We start from the raw sequence: 16,287 nt of genomic DNA, 5'->3' as shown, positions 1-16,287 counted from the left end.
ATAATTATGATATTATTAAAAAAATGAATTTATATAAATATAATAAATATTTTAATAATTTTGTAATTTTTGTAATTTATTTTATGAATAAGTATGAATTATACAAAATATATCATTATCTGTTTTACAGATAAATGCAATTGATTCATTTTTTGTTAATATTTGAATTATATTTTATCTCATTTTATTTAAATCAAAATATGATTCAATATTTAATGTTTAATATTACTTTAAAATTGAGGATAGATGATATTAATTTTTTTTTTTATTATATCTTAAATTTTATAATATTTTTAAGCTGTCAATATTATATTTCAAGATAATATTAATTATATATATTTCACTTACATATATATTTCACAATTTATTCATAAAATAATTTTTATTATACACTAACATTTTCCTTTATGAAAATAATTTGCTTTAGTAAATTATAATAATATATTTTTTGCTACTATTTTCAGAATTAATCAAAAAGTCATTGTGATTAATACAAAAATTTTATTGCAGCAGCTTTTCCTTGGCAAACAACAGTTTTGGATCAATCAGAAGTGAGTCCTCCACCATCTGCATTGAGTCCACCATTAAGTGCACCTCCAATTCCAATTAGTATGAGTACACCTGGTGAAGATGGATCTGGACCAGGACCAGATCCTATAACTCCAGCTGAAGAAGAAGATGATGATGTTTTTGAAACAGAACCCACAACTCCTGCAGAAGTCGAAGCTAATGCTAATAAGAGACGCAGTCAATCCCTTAGTGCATTGCATTCCAAGGAACCACAGAGTCCTCTTAAAGTAAGTTTAATAAGAAGAATGTGATAAGAAATTTTATTATTACAATTTTTATTTTAAAACAATATATTTTAAATTTTATTTAATATAAATATAATATAATATAATATAATATAATATAATATAAATGAAATGAGATTAATTTTAAAAATTTATAATATAATTTCACAGACTAAAGATAGAATACGCCGACCGATGAATGCATTTATGATTTTTTCTAAACGACATCGTGCAGTAGTGCATCAAAGACATCCGAATCAAGATAATCGTACTGTGTCTAAAATATTGGGGGAATGGTGGTATGCCTTAGGACCAGAAGAAAAACAAAAATATCATGATCTTGCATCAGAAGTGAAAGAAGCACATTTTAAAGCGCATCCAGATTGGAAATGGTGTAGTAAAGATAGACGAAAATCTTCAACGACAAGTTTTAAAGGTAGCGAATCTCGAGGGAAATTAAATAGTACTGGAGAAGAAACGGATATGGGACCACCAGCAGATGATGTACCATTAACACCAAGAGCTACAGACGAAATTACTGTTCCCGTTACTACGGTATATAATGAAGCTCCCACGATTGAGGTAAATTTAATCTACGTTATTTAAATGTTTTAATTTTTTTTATGCTAAATAATATATTTATATATTTTATTAGGTTATTAATCAGTCACATACACATCGAATAATGGAAATGCCTTTACCAGTTGAAAATACAGAATGTGATTTAAAACAGGACGAAGATGGTAATGTGTCAGATGAAGATCAAATGGTAATCTGTGAAGATCCACAACCTGAAATAGATTTAAAATGCAAAGATAAATTGACAGATAGTGATAATGATGTACAAGATGAAGACACTGAAAAGAAATGTTATATGCAATCACGGTTCTCACCTGTAACTGGTCAGAAAAGAGAAGCAATAAATGTTAAACAAGAAATAACCTGTAGGCCTAAGCCGATAAAAGGTTTGTTTTAATATTTAATTACATAAAAATCAACAATGTATATTCAATAATGTAGTATAGTATGGTAATTTTAATTTCTCCATTCGTCTAGCACGAATACCTTCAACAGGCATTGAAACTACGACGAAATATCATCATACTTCTATGGATAAAGGAGGAAGCGTTTCTGTTTTACCCAGCACATATCCTTATCATAGTCCTGTCAATCCAACTGGAGTATCAGGTTTTCAACCTACAGGTGGAGCTTTTATAACTATGCCAATATCTCCAAAAGTCATTAAACCAGAACCAGTAAAAAATGAGCAACAGTATAGTACTCAATATAGTATGAGTAATTTAGTAGCAAGTATTCATGAAAATGGAAGAAATATACCTAAATTTACGGCTGCTCCGGTATTACATTCTGTAAGTATTACAAATATATAAATTATTAAAAATGTATAATAGTAACATACATACCTACAATGGTCCAGACGAATTAAACCTATATAATGAATTCAGTGAATTATATAATTTTAAAACTTTTAAAATATTTTATTTTCCTAATATCCTGTAAAATAATCCTTTTCATTCGGGCATGTGTGAATACTTAAAAATTCTATATTTATCGTTTGAGTGAAGGATAAATAGTAATTTTCATATTTTTTTGAATTAACAAATATAATTATATTACCTACACTCAAACAATCAATTATTTATTATCTCATAAATGATTATTTTTTACTACTGTCTGAATATAAGGTATGAATAGTTACTATAAAGTTTAAGTATAATTCGAGTGCTATTCGCACGTGCCTACACTTACCTTGCTGCAATATTATTTCTTTTCTTTCTTTCTTTGTTTTTTTTTTTTTTCTATTTTCCAATTAAAACCTGAATTGAGGGAGCAGCGAACTCTTAAAGCTTTTCTAAAAGGTGCTATGTAAACACATGCGAATAAACTCAAAGATTAAACTATAAAAGTTTAACTGACAGATTGGATCGAAACCTATGATGGCTCTGTTTAAACAACAGCAGCCGTTGCAGTCTTTAGGCACTATTCTTCGCCCCCTTACTTCAGCTGTTCCTTATCAACCATCGTTCACTCTAACATTGCTCGATAACGATTTGGTGGCTGTTTCCAAACCGCAGCAGGGATCACAGTATCTTGGTCCAACACCACCTCATTCCCGGATGTATTGTGGATTTCATATACCTATTTCTGGTATGTTTTTGTAAAATATAATTTATATATAATTAATTTTATATAATTATTTTGAGATTTTACTATTTTTTATTGCAATAAAATATTATTTGCAATTATTACTTATAATATTTATATATTAATTATAACTTCTTCTAATATTATTTTTAATATTAAAATGATTTATTAATTTATATTATATAAAAATATATTTCTAAAAATTTATATAAAATAAATATAATGCAAATTATATTTTATAGATGCTGGCAATCGTAATATATCTTCCCAAGCTTTAGTTTCTGGCAATAAAATGGAAACCCAAAGTGTAATAGTGACCAAACCATATTCGGTTCCAACAACTTCCACTACGTCAACTTATCGAGGAATTGGTCATCCAATAGCTCGTCTTGCAGAACCTGAAAAAAATGAAAATCAAATAGGAAATAATCATGCTCAATTTTATGGTAAGTCATATTTTTTATAATTTTTAATGATATTGTATATATTTTGAATAAGAATTAAAAATGGTTTTTATATTTTTTCAGTAACTAATGTAAAATCTGATCAAGAAAGAAAAGATACTGTGAATATTCTTTTATCTGCTACAAATGATAAACATAAACAGCCATCTACTCCACACACTCCTCATACACCTCTTAGTAATCATGGTAGTACTGAAATTCCTACAAATAAATCATATTCTATGGATGAAACACAACCTAATGATATAGGTCCAAGTAAAGGTCCTTTTATGCTTGCTCCAACTCCAGCACAACTTGGTCGAGCACCGTTACAAAGGAGACAGTCAATGGGTATATTTTTATCAACTTCATCATATATTAATGATATATTAATAATTATTTTAAATAATAAATATAAATGAAAATATATAAAACATAAATATATATATATATACATTCTTTATTTTTTATAGCAATGCCTCCCACATCAAATGCAGGAGACCATGGGCCTTTGACTTCTCAACATTGTGATAATCGTCCACAAACAAACACATCTCAAGCTACAGAACAAATACAACAACAAAATTTTTCAGAATCTCATGCTTCGCCGTCACCATCTACCAAGAAGGGTTCTTTTTTCAAAAAAAATGTCGAAGATGGAATGGACAGGTATGAAAAATTAAAAATTATTTGAATTTTATCATTATGTTAAATTTAAATTTAAATTTACAATCAAAAATATAATTTTTTTTAGAGTTCTGGAGCAAGTAAATTTCCAAGAAAAATTTTCATCCTTGCCAGAATTTAAACCAGAAGATATACAAAGTCCAAGTGCAATCAGTATCAACACAGTGGGTTCATCTGGTCATAGTTCAGTAGTAACATCTGGTTTACATCCATCAAATTTACAATCGTCGATACAAATGCAAAGTTACAGAAAAAAATCCGCGCAAGGACCTCATAGGCCCACAAGTAAATATTTTTATATAAGTTATATAAGTTAATATTTTTATATTTTTATATATTTTTATATAATTATTAAATTATTTAATAATTTTATAAAAGGGCACGTATCTTTTAATTTTTATCTAAAAATTTAAATATTACAATAAAAATTTTTTTCTAATAGTGAATGAGGATGACATCGAATCAGATACATCAATATCTGCTACTCCAAAATCAACTTCTAGTGTCAAGTTGACAGGAAATACATTCTTTGGTCCAGATTTTAACGTTGATGCATATAGAACTAATACCGATCTAGTAGGAGATGTTGATGCTAGTTCACCCAGAACACCAAAAACACCTGGTGGAGGTGCAGGAAACTCTGTAGGAATTGGCAGAAGTGAAAATGAACGAGGTCACAGGAAAGTACTAGAACAACGTCGACATCTTGTAATGCAATTATTTCAAGAACATGGTTACTTTCCTTCAACACAAGCTACTACAACTTTTCAAGCAAAACATTCAGATATATTTCCTAATAAGACAAGTTTGCAATTAAAGATTAGGGAGGTCAGACAAAAATTAAAAGCTAACTCTACACCTATGAGTGCTAACAGTCTAGTTAGTCCACTACCTGTTTCTGAATCTTCACCTAATATAACTGGTAATTATTTGAGATAGTTTGATATTTTTTTAAATATTAATTATAAGGCAAGTAATATATAAAGAATATTTTTATAGGACCATTGACTGCTCCTCCTACATCGATGGGAGCTCCACATTCACTGCCTGTAAGCAGTAGTGGTAGCTAGCGCCCACGTGCCAACTGTGATACTATGCATCCCCTTACTCCACAACATGAGTACATCATTATTCATTGAAAAAAAGGAAAGTTTTTATTGGAAAAATTGTTGATGTACAAGTTTTAGCGAGTTGTAAAGTGCTGCAAGGCTTTAGTGCAATTCAAACTTTGATATAACCTGGTGCAGGTAACTTAGACAGGCATATCAAGGTGAGTCGATGTACATATATCAGTAATATCTTTATATTGTATATAAAAGAAATATCGTATCGAGTATTTCTCAAGATTACTAATGTTGACTTCGATGTGTGTTCGAGTATCTGTGTTCTATTGGGATAATGACATATAAAATTGTGAAAATTTGCGTGATAAAGAATTTACTGTATTTTAGTAACGATAACGCTCATTAGTAAATTAAAAGCTCAACTTAAAAATTTAATCATATTATCTTGTTTAATAACAAAATGAGAAAAAAATAATATAATGACATAAAGTAACTGTTTCGCGCGCGAAATATTTAATTCGAAAAAAAGAGCTTTCTTCTCTCAGAAGGAAAGACAATACTCGTCTGCATTCTAAATCCAAAGATGATTTATGAAATGGTAATATAGAAATGAAAAAATTATTTTACTACGTTATAAAGTTACAACTCATAGTTGTATAATTCCAAATATGCACGACTGATATTTGTACATCGATATACCTTGCAAGGATTATGAAAGGCCTAAGCCATTGTTAAACATTGTTAAAAATACTATGAGATCCAGTAGAAAGAAAAAAATGAATATGTGTGATATAGAAAATGAAATTTCGCGTGAATGCAGAATGTGTATGGGTGTTTTTGAGAGAAAGAGGAAGAGAAAGTCGTAATCAGAGAGTATTAGAATTAATGAAACATTATAAAATGAAATCAGAGTTTATATACTTTAGTTATTCTTTATATATGATATAGATAAAAAAGAAAAATATAAAAGGAAGAACTGCGATAAACATTGCACAAAATTTATGTAATGCAGTCAACAAATATGTTTATTTTACTTGTAAATATTATGGCATGAATTGGAATGGGAGATATCTGGAGAGTTTAAAGTATCTATGATGCTGTGTCTGACAATTTTAAGACGAAAGCATACTTTGGTGATTCATAGATTATAACAGTGGAGACAAAAATCGTGCCATTGTGCGGCGACAAACAAGGGAATGCATGCGTAATAAATCCCTTAATAGTAAAGAATTAATTGTTAGACACCACTTGATATAGATAATATGTAATATGTTTCCAATATTCTCGAAAGTACTTATCTACTGTTTTTAGACCTCTGCTCAAATTCAACGCGTTGAATTTGTGTTTTATAAGCATTTTAAAATTGATCTGCTGATGCTGAAGTTGTTTTTTTCTTTATTTCTTTTTTTTCTTTTTTTTTTTTTTTTTTCCTTTTTTTTGGCCAATTTAGATATAAGCGGTTTTATAGGGGCCGTTTTTTTTTTTTTTTTTTTTTTTTTTTTTTTTTTTTTTTTTTTTCCTTTTTTTTTGGCCAATTTAGATATAAGCGGTTTTATAGAGGCCGTATTTTTTTCTTTTTTTTTTTTGGCCATGACAAATTATTTGTTTTTACCTTTAGCATGTCATAATCAAATGCATGTGTGATCTAATGAAAAATTTGCAAATATATAAGATTTAATATTACCATCGAGCGCCGAGATAAGAAAAGAAGTGCCGAGAAGATTTATTGAATATGTTGTTGCGATTTGAGAATTTTGTTACTATGCTTTTAATGGAACTCGTGTTGTTCATTACGCAAATTATACATACATTATATGTATATAACGTATTTCGTTTATTTTAGTGCATTTTATCAATCAAATGATTGCTTTTATGTTATAAAAAATTTCATATCTCTAATAGAAACGCGTTGAATTTTAGCGGAGATTGTTGAATTTGGCTGTAAAATAGATTATGTAATTAGTAATATGTTTATAAAAAAAAGCGCACTTTGAAAGGTTTAAAAAAGTCTCGCGCCACGGCACGCATATTATAGTTAGGATAGGAACAATGTCTATTCTACATATTTTGTAAATAGAAAACAAATATAATATACCGAATATATATTATATAAAATTTAGGATACATCCGAAACGGTAGAGTAGAGCATTGTAATTTGTAGAATAATAATTATAAATGAGAGCGCGGGCAGGATTAGAAAAAATACGAGAAAAGAAAAGATAAAATTTACAGATTGTGGGCCTTCGTGAACTCTTCTTGCGCATGGAATGGTCCCCTTACCCTTCTCCAAAGTTAATCCTTTCCTAAAGTGTTAGGATATTATTTGTATATAGTACATAATATTATTCTCTTACGATTTTTTGATTTATTATTTTTTACGGAGCGTTAATGCACCGGTGGCAAGCGATTACTGAAAAAATGAGACACTTGAAATCTGCACTGATCACTCCTGTGAATTATACTCCGAAGAAGGATTTCTTTTTTCCTTTTAATACAATTTTTTTTTTTTTAAGAATATATTTATTATGTAAAAAAATATAATTTAATGTTAATATATTCTTCGGATAAGTTTATTAGAAATCATTTATACTGTGTTCATATCAGTCTTTTTAAACAATATTATTCTCATTCATATAATTTTTCTGCATCTTCATTTCCATAAAATATCGCATTGCATTAATTTTATCGTAAATAGTAGTTTTTTTTCGTTTTTTCTTTAAAAAAGGGAAAAAAACTGGCGAATATATTTGTAATTTATAGTAGTTAAAAAAAAAAAATATAATTCATTCAAAGAAAAATTTTATAATATTGTTTAAAAGCACAAGTTATCTTAAATTCGATATCATTTAATAATAGTTTTGTAAATACATTATTTTATCATGAAGAATATTTTAAACATATTATGCGTATTTTCATTTTAAAACATCTGGTTTTCGCAATAATTTTATATTAATCGAATAATTTAATTTACAATTTATATGAAAAAAGCGATATAGAATAATAACAGTGATTTTTAATAAAACTTTCTCACGTTATGAAAAAAGAAATAACATTTTATATAATATAATCCTAATTTATTCCTCGATTATTAAATTACTTCGTGAATATTTTTTTATGTACAGGAATGGATCCTAACAGGGATCGAGTGTCTCACTTGCCCTTTCAAAGAATGTTATATTTTGTACTTGTGTAAACTAGTGAACTATTTTCCAGTATTGATAAGATTTTGAAGTTATTTTATATTTTCTTCCTCTTTTCTTTTTTCTTTTTTTTTATTATTATTATTATTCAAAAATAAAAAAAAGAATTGGTGATGAAATATGTTCCGTGATTTAGCAGCCATATATGTGACTGTGATCTAGGAAAACAGAAGTAAAGTAAAGTGGCGGCTATTCTACTGGCATTTTCTTCACCATATTATAATTCTTTTCCTAACTCCTTCTTTTGAATCCTTTCTCCAATTGTATAAAATGAACGCACTTGAACGAACCCTGTGCATCCATTTCTTAATTTTCTCTCTCTCTCTCTTTTTTTATTATTCTTATATTACTTGCAGTAATGTATTTTATTACGTTCTAAGTTGCTATTCATCTATTGTAGTCATTCTATTATTCCTTGTTTAATTCTGAAATATTTTTAAAACTGTTATACGATTATAATATCAGTCACACAGAAATAATGTTATAAGAAATAATACCGAATATAGAAAAAATAATAAGTCGTGCATAGAAGTGATGAAAAATAACTCTGCGTAGAAATCATACCATAAATCTTTGTTATATACAGCATTGATGATGCATTGTACCAAAAAAAGTACATGCATGTACATGCGTAGGTAATAAAGTATAATTGTATGAAGAAAAAACAGAAACAAAATGTTACACTGTGAAATATTTGACAACTTATAAATGCATACATATATATATATATATACACATGATATGCATATACATATATAAAACACATATTATAGAAATAATAGGCTGAGGGATTAAAATCTGACCAATCTATGCAATGTCGTCCGCAGACAATTCATCAAATTTAAAAAATATTTCTCTTTCTTCTCGTTCAAAACTTTCGATTTGAAATGTCTTTAAAAATTATTTTTCACTTTTGGTTAATAAGATAAGGTGAATTGTATTCTTGAAAGTATTCTAAGTCTTTATAAATAACAATTTAATAATAATGTTATCATTTTCATATTACGTGCATATGATCTTACAATTATACTGCATATAATTTAATTATATAAATGATATTCGAGATATTAATATTGCATTTTTAAAAATTTAATACTGCAAATATAAAAGTTTGTAATATATTTAATATACATGTAATTACTGGATGCATGTACATATTATAGTACATATTTTTTTTTGTAATAACATTTCATTATTTTTTGAATGTGTAAAAAATAATGATAAATAGATATCTTTTATTAATAATAGATGAATATAACTCCTGATTTATATCTTTTATTGCTTTATATATGGATATTCTTGCTACTTTATCAATATATTTAAAGTAATAGTAATACTTCTATAATAAGTTTTAAACGTTGAATTATTACTTAAAGTATAAAACAATTATTGACTTTAAATATTTTTCCTTTTAATTAGTAAAAAATATATTATTAAAAAAAAAAGAATAGAATGTTTTTGAGAATTGTAAATGAAAAATCTCAAGTTGTATTAATTACAATGAAATATTGCATATATTTATATATTGCACATAATATTTCAAATGTCAATTATATTAAATTTTATTTAATAATTTTACATAAACAAACATTACTATTAATTATTTATTTCGTTCATTCGCGAGTGGATAGAAAAAAATAAAAATTATGTTTGTTATGTAAAATTATTTTAAAACATAAATTTAAATAAAGCATAATATTAATATTTTATGTTGATGAATTAATTAATGAACAAAACAATTTTTAAACAATTTTTTATAAAACTTTTCTGAAAATAAATTTTGGTAAAAGTTATTATGAAAAGATTGAAGTCCAAATATATTATAATTATCATTGTTAGAAGAATTTATGTTTATATTTAATAATTTTTTTTTCTTTCATTTAATCATACGTATATATTGAGATTTTATAAATAGTAAATACACGAACAAAATATGCAGACGATTTTTCGCGATAGACAGATTTTAATTCCAATGCTCCTATACGAGAACCAGTTGTTGGACCAAATTTGCCATTATGGCCATTTTGACTTACAAATACATTACATTTTCTAAAGAACGATCCGAACGATATGGGACATTAGTATAACAAAAAAAAATCTCGAAGTTAGAAGTTTGTTCGATAAGCATTGTGATATTTGCGACGGACATGTATTTACATTGCGGCAAGTTTTAAAAGAACAGAAAATACCTTTTTGAAGAGATATACACGCGTATTACGCATGTATGATAATATCCTTTAAAAAGGTATTTTATAAATAAGTATATTATTAATTAACAATAAAAAATTAATTTGACAAAAAATTCAAAAAATCATTATAGATAAACAATATAATTTTTCAAAAAATTAAAAAAAGTTCTGTCATGTTTATAACAACATTTAATATTCAATTTTTAAAAAAATTTTTCTTTTTTATATGTTTTAATTACAATAATCTTCTACATAATGTCTTCTACATAATTTTTATGATAATTTATTTTCATCGTATCGGAAACTTTCATTGTAATTGTAAAGATAATGATCATAAAATATTTAAAATTTTACATATAATATGTGATAATTATATATGTGTAAAAAAAAAAATTGATATTTGCGAGAACTCTAGCTGCCTTCAAATTCTTTCAAACTTCTACATACTTCCTTTTTCTTCTGTTTTTTTTCTTATTTTTCATTATAACTTTTTACTTATTTTTATAAAATAAATTACTATAAATATCTGATACGAAGAGAATGTAAATGAAAAAGAAATCTATGATTTTGAACACGATTTTATTTATTATGTTAAAAAATATAAAAATATCTCTAAAAATAGAAATATTTATTGTAATTACTTGTTCGTAGCAAATTATACAATGTCACATTGCTTTAATATGCACAAGAAATATCAGTTATTTATTCATTGATGCTTTTTCCTGAACAAATTTCACAAATTCATTTCATTGAATATCATATTTCGGAATGTTGCTTGCATTTAGAGCAACAAAAGAATCTCATTTTATCCAGCGAATTATGAATTAACATTAAAAATTTGAATCGCTTGCGATGTCCTTTATTACTGTACGAAAACAAAACGAATTAATACTAATGAATTATAAATAATGTAATACACTAATATTGTTATACAAATACATTCTCTCCGTTAGATGTTTTGTATTGCTTCCGTACAGTTAATATAAAAAAAAAAAAAATGGAAGAAAACTCAAATAAAACTGCAAACGAATATATTAAGTCATCTTATAAAAAATTCGCTTTTTTCAATAAATTTATTAGATGAAAATAAATTATCTTATGTCCATTATTAAATAATGTATTTTTTTTTATTTCTATAATACAATAATTTTCCATTTTTCCATTAAATTTTTTCTTTTTTTACTTTATTATAAAAGTTATATTGCGATTACTTTTACTGGTATAATTTCTCTAAAAACTCTAATAAAAATAATAACTCTAAAAAATTGTATTATTTGTAGGATGACTTAATATTTTTATTAAAAAAAAAAAAAAAAAATATATATATATAATTTCATGCCTATTTGTTGTATTTGTCTTAAAAAAAATAACAAATAGAAGAAAAAGATAACAAGTAAAAAAAGGAGCAACATCGACGTACAGCGTGACATGATTATTATTATTCGAAAATTATAAATCATGTTAAAACGATGAAATTTATTTCTTTGTACACAATCTAATGATGCCGATTAGATAAGATCGATTGATAGATTTTATTCTCTTGCTTTTAGGAACTTCGCATAAAGATGTTAAGGAATAAGATTATAATAAGATTAAATGCGTTAAATCAATGATACCATCGATAGGAAATATTTAACTTTCTAACAGAACAGCATCTTAAAACGATTCTTTTGTCAGATTCAGATTCAAATTTATTATAATTTTAATACAAGTTGTATAATGTATACCAATACTATAATATTTATATCATTATTATAAATATTATAATAGGTATGATATTATTGTTGTATAAAATACTATATTAGTATTTGTATTAAGATTATAATAAAAGAAAAAAAATTAATGAATAAAAAAAGAAAAAATACTTACAGATAATACAGGAAATAGTCCGTCATAGTCGATGAAAGACTTCTTTAAACATGAATATAAGAATTGGCTTTTCTTTTTTCTTTTAAAATAAATTTAAGTATTAGAATGCGAAAGCGCAGATATTTTTCGATGAAGTGCACAAATGAAACAAATATTATTCCAACATTATATACAGAGATATGCACTCTTCTCGGGGAAATGTTATTTAAGGGCCTCTGTACATTAGTATTATTAACATCATTATATATATAAAGAAAAAGAAAAAACAAATAAGAAAGAAAGAAAAGAATTAGCAGATTACCAATTACAAATTTTCAGAAAGCAGATAAATGCGAAATAATTATTTGCAAGAAATATTCTTCACAAAATATATATATTAAAGAATCATATATATTATATACCGATGTCTAATTATAAAAATATTAAACAAGTGTTATCAAATAAAATGTTGTAATCTGTGTTGACAATCGCCGACATTCTGAGCCTGAAATTACCATCGAACAGGTGTACATCATCATGCCTTGAAGATACTTAATAAAATGTTCTAATTAAAATGTCACGGGATGAAAAAAAAAAGAGAAAACAACTGTGTATGTGAAAAGTTTTTAAACTCGAAGCCTGTGTAAGGATTGCCTATTTTCAATAGAATAGATAACTCGTGACTTGAAAAAAATTAATGTGATCGCAATGTCGCAGAATGTCGAAAAAACAGTGTTTAGCGAGAATTATTGTAAAAGTGCAAACCGAACAATGAATATGCCGATCGTTTGATAATCGTTTGCCTGTATTTTATTAACAACTGGAGATTGAAAGTTCGACGATGTTTATTAATAAAAAAAACGAAGCGTGGATTTTTAATCTGTATATAGATAATGATTTGCTTCGAAGACATGTTATTACCGGTGAGAAGAAACGAAATACAAATTGAATTATACATTGTTAGAGAATTTGTGAGGAAAATATTTAGCAGCTTCGAGATGTACAGATTTTCGATAAAAACGCGTACAATTAAGTACATTGAAACTTATCAAAGACATTATCGATAAGTTGTTTAATTCTTTTTTCATCAACAGATTAAACGCTAAATATATGCCAAACGTGACGTCACAATTTAGTCATTCTTTTTGTATATAATGCACGTAGCACATAAACTGAAGTATAAATAAATACAACGGAACATATACGTGATGCGTACTAAACTTTTTGTTATTAATTTCAGAAGATAATTACACATTTAAAAATAACAATAAGACATCGTAAATGTCGACGTGCATTTAAAATTATTCCTTCGATAACGTAAGATTGAGCATATAATGGCAATGTTAATTAATCAATGTATTAAAATGTACATCATACTTTGTACAACATATTTCAACAAAGAGCTTCATTTTTCTTTCTGAGTTGTCCACATTTGCCACATAACATAATTGTAAGATTATAAGTAATATAAAAATTGAACGTAAATTTCATCTTTTATTTCTTCCTATATTTATAATTAGTAAATATACATTAAATTGCACAATTAAAATTTCAATATATATATGTAATATTATTTTAAATCTTTCTATTTGCATTAATGTATTTATTGCTAAATATGATTAAAGAAATTATAACAATGTTTAGAAATAATAGTATATATTTATTTAAAGTAAAAAATTATTTACATATTTGAATAAAAAATATAAACACTTTTAAATTATAAATTTTATAGCTATATTTCTATAATTTTTTTTATTTTATATATACATATTTTAAATCTCAAAATTATACAAATAATGCAAGGAATGTCAAGATATTATGTTTTTATTTTATTTTAATTTTAAAACTAATTTGTAATATAAATGTTACAAAATAATATTTTTATTAATATCAAATTAATAATAGATTTCTTAATTTATGAACATTATTAATGTATATTTCTCAAATATTAAATATTTTGCAATAATGCTAAAAATACATTGAAGTAAATAAATTTTACGGTATATCAAATTAATTAATAATTTGTATGTAATATATTATTATATATCATATAATTTATTCATTTCATAATTATTTAATATTTTACCTTATTTAATTCTTCTGAAGTAAAACGCAAAACTGTGGAAATAGCATTTAGCATATGACGTTTACTTGAAACATCACTTGTAGTTAAATAATTAATAAAAACATTTTTCAAATATTCAAGATTTGCCCCTTCTCTAGATTTGCAAGCTTCAAGCCTAAAAATTGTTAATTGTATGTATGTATCAATATTTTTTTTTAAGTTTTTTAATAATTTTTAATTTAAAATTTACCTAGCAATTTGAGCTTGTAAAGTTTTTATATCTTCTTTCTGTTTCTCTTTTATATGTACGATTTCTCTTTGTTTTTCTCGTAATGTAGCTTCTAATTCTAAAACTTTTTTTCTAGACGTTGATACTTGAACTTCTTTCCTTGCTAATTCTTGACTATAATGCAATATTGGAGGACTATCGCTTGTTAATAATCCTGTTACTAAATCGGTTATTGGTTCTGTTCCATTTTCATGTTTTAAAGTATTTGATTTATTTTCTATACTACTTTCTTTTTTAGGTAATAATGCGTGAAATGATGTTTTTAAAGTTAAAATTTCTTTATCCTTTTCTTCGATGAGAGCCATTGATCGTTCTCGTTGACGTAATAATTGTTGTTCCAATGTAGATATTTTATTACGAAATTCATTATCTTTTTGTAATAATAAATGTTTCAATTTTGCATGCTCTTCTTGAAATGACTGAAAAAATAGTATTACTATTTATATAAATTATCTTAAATTTATATATATAGAATTTATTAAAAATTACAAATTCATCATCAAAGAAAAGAAAAATTACCTTTTCTTGATGCTCTAATTTCAATTGCAATTCCCTTTCTTTATTTATAATTTCATTATTTAAAACACGTATTCTTTCTTCTAAATTGTTATTATATGTTTTTAAAAAATGTAGTTGGGTTTTGTTATTTTTATCATGAGATGATGTAATATTTTGACTTTGCATGTTATATGATATATTTGCAACACTGGCATATTTCATTTGTTGTTTATAATCTTCTAATTCTTGTAATAAAGTTTCATACTTTTCTTTATAATCAATAACTTGTTGTTTGTCACATAAATTTAAACTATGTAATAACGCTAAAAATATTGTGAGAAATTATTAACATATTATTTCATTTCCAATTTATATAAAAAAATATTTAAATAACTAACATTTAACATATGGTGATTCGGTTTTTTTATTATCTAAATCTAATAATTTATTATAAAGATTTTTTATTCTAGAAATAATTTCTTCAGGTTCATTATTTAAAGTAATATAATCATGTTCAGAATTTTGTAGACTAACTAATTGATCTTTCAATTTTTGTATAGCTTGTTGATCTTGCTGCCTAAGTCTATCATATCCTCCAACAATTTCTGAAAGTTCAGCTAATCTTGCTTCTAAACCAGCTACTCTTGCTTCATGAGTCATTGCTAATGCTCTAGCTTGTTGTTCTGCAGCAGCTGTCCTTTTTTGCTCCTGTAGAATAAATTAATCATTTTTATGAGTGATAGACATAACTCATCAATATAAGCATCTTTTAAAATTACTTCATGTATTGCATTCAAATGTTGTTTCTTCATAAGAACCATTTTAGATTGTAATGATAAAAGAATTGGAGGTGTTTCTATAGCTGCTTCTTGTGCTTGTTTAAGTTTATTTCTAGTTATTTCTAGTTCAGTTTCAAGTATTTTACATTGTGTTTTATACGCAAACTGATTTTTTACTTGTATTTCAAGTTGTTCTTTATTTCGTCGTTCATCATTTAATAATTTTTGAAGTTCTCTAAAAAATAAAAGTTTTTTTTTTAAAGTT

General features: G+C 25.6%; 2 protein-coding genes across 5 annotated transcripts in view; one reads left to right on the top strand and one right to left on the bottom strand.

Moving 5' to 3' along the window:
* LOC102670572 (putative transcription factor capicua) overlaps positions 1-6,037 on the top strand; it is an 11,680-nt gene extending 5,643 nt beyond the window's left edge. The window contains exons 11-21 of one of the 4 annotated variants that reach the window (XM_006614387.2): positions 514-797; positions 966-1,376; positions 1,450-1,759; positions 1,851-2,164; positions 2,774-2,963; positions 3,203-3,406; positions 3,488-3,754; positions 3,877-4,072; positions 4,158-4,375; positions 4,533-5,012; positions 5,090-6,037. In XM_006614387.2, coding sequence (XP_006614450.1) covers positions 514-797; positions 966-1,376; positions 1,450-1,759; positions 1,851-2,164; positions 2,774-2,963; positions 3,203-3,406; positions 3,488-3,754; positions 3,877-4,072; positions 4,158-4,375; positions 4,533-5,012; positions 5,090-5,160 — 2,945 coding nt within the window. In that variant the 3' untranslated portion in view covers positions 5,161-6,037. Of the gene's footprint in view, positions 1-510; positions 798-965; positions 1,377-1,449; positions 1,760-1,850; positions 2,165-2,773; positions 2,964-3,202; positions 3,407-3,487; positions 3,755-3,876; positions 4,073-4,157; positions 4,376-4,532; positions 5,013-5,089 lie in introns of all 4 variants that reach the window. The other 3 variants (XM_006614388.2, XM_006614389.2, XM_006614386.2) reach the window with 3 other exon arrangements.
* Positions 6,038-14,101: 8,064 nt separating this feature from the next.
* LOC102681452 (GRIP and coiled-coil domain-containing protein 1) overlaps positions 14,102-16,287 on the bottom strand; it is a 3,043-nt gene continuing 857 nt past the window's right edge. Inside the window, exons 5-9 of the mRNA XM_031509824.1 lie at positions 16,023-16,257; positions 15,642-15,951; positions 15,265-15,566; positions 14,707-15,164; positions 14,102-14,631 (exon numbers count right to left, since the gene is read on the bottom strand). Of these exons, the coding sequence (XP_031365684.1) occupies positions 14,466-14,631; positions 14,707-15,164; positions 15,265-15,566; positions 15,642-15,951; positions 16,023-16,257 (1,471 nt within the window). The 3' untranslated portion in view covers positions 14,102-14,465. The remainder of the gene's footprint in view (positions 14,632-14,706; positions 15,165-15,264; positions 15,567-15,641; positions 15,952-16,022; positions 16,258-16,287) is intronic.

Source organism: Apis dorsata, unplaced genomic scaffold, assembly GCF_000469605.1.
Source record: "Apis dorsata unplaced genomic scaffold, Apis dorsata 1.3 scaffold_176, whole genome shotgun sequence".
NCBI lineage: Eukaryota > Metazoa > Arthropoda > Insecta > Hymenoptera > Apidae > Apis > Apis dorsata.
Note: the sequence above shows the minus strand (reverse complement) of the source record. Positions and strands in the feature narration are given on the sequence as shown.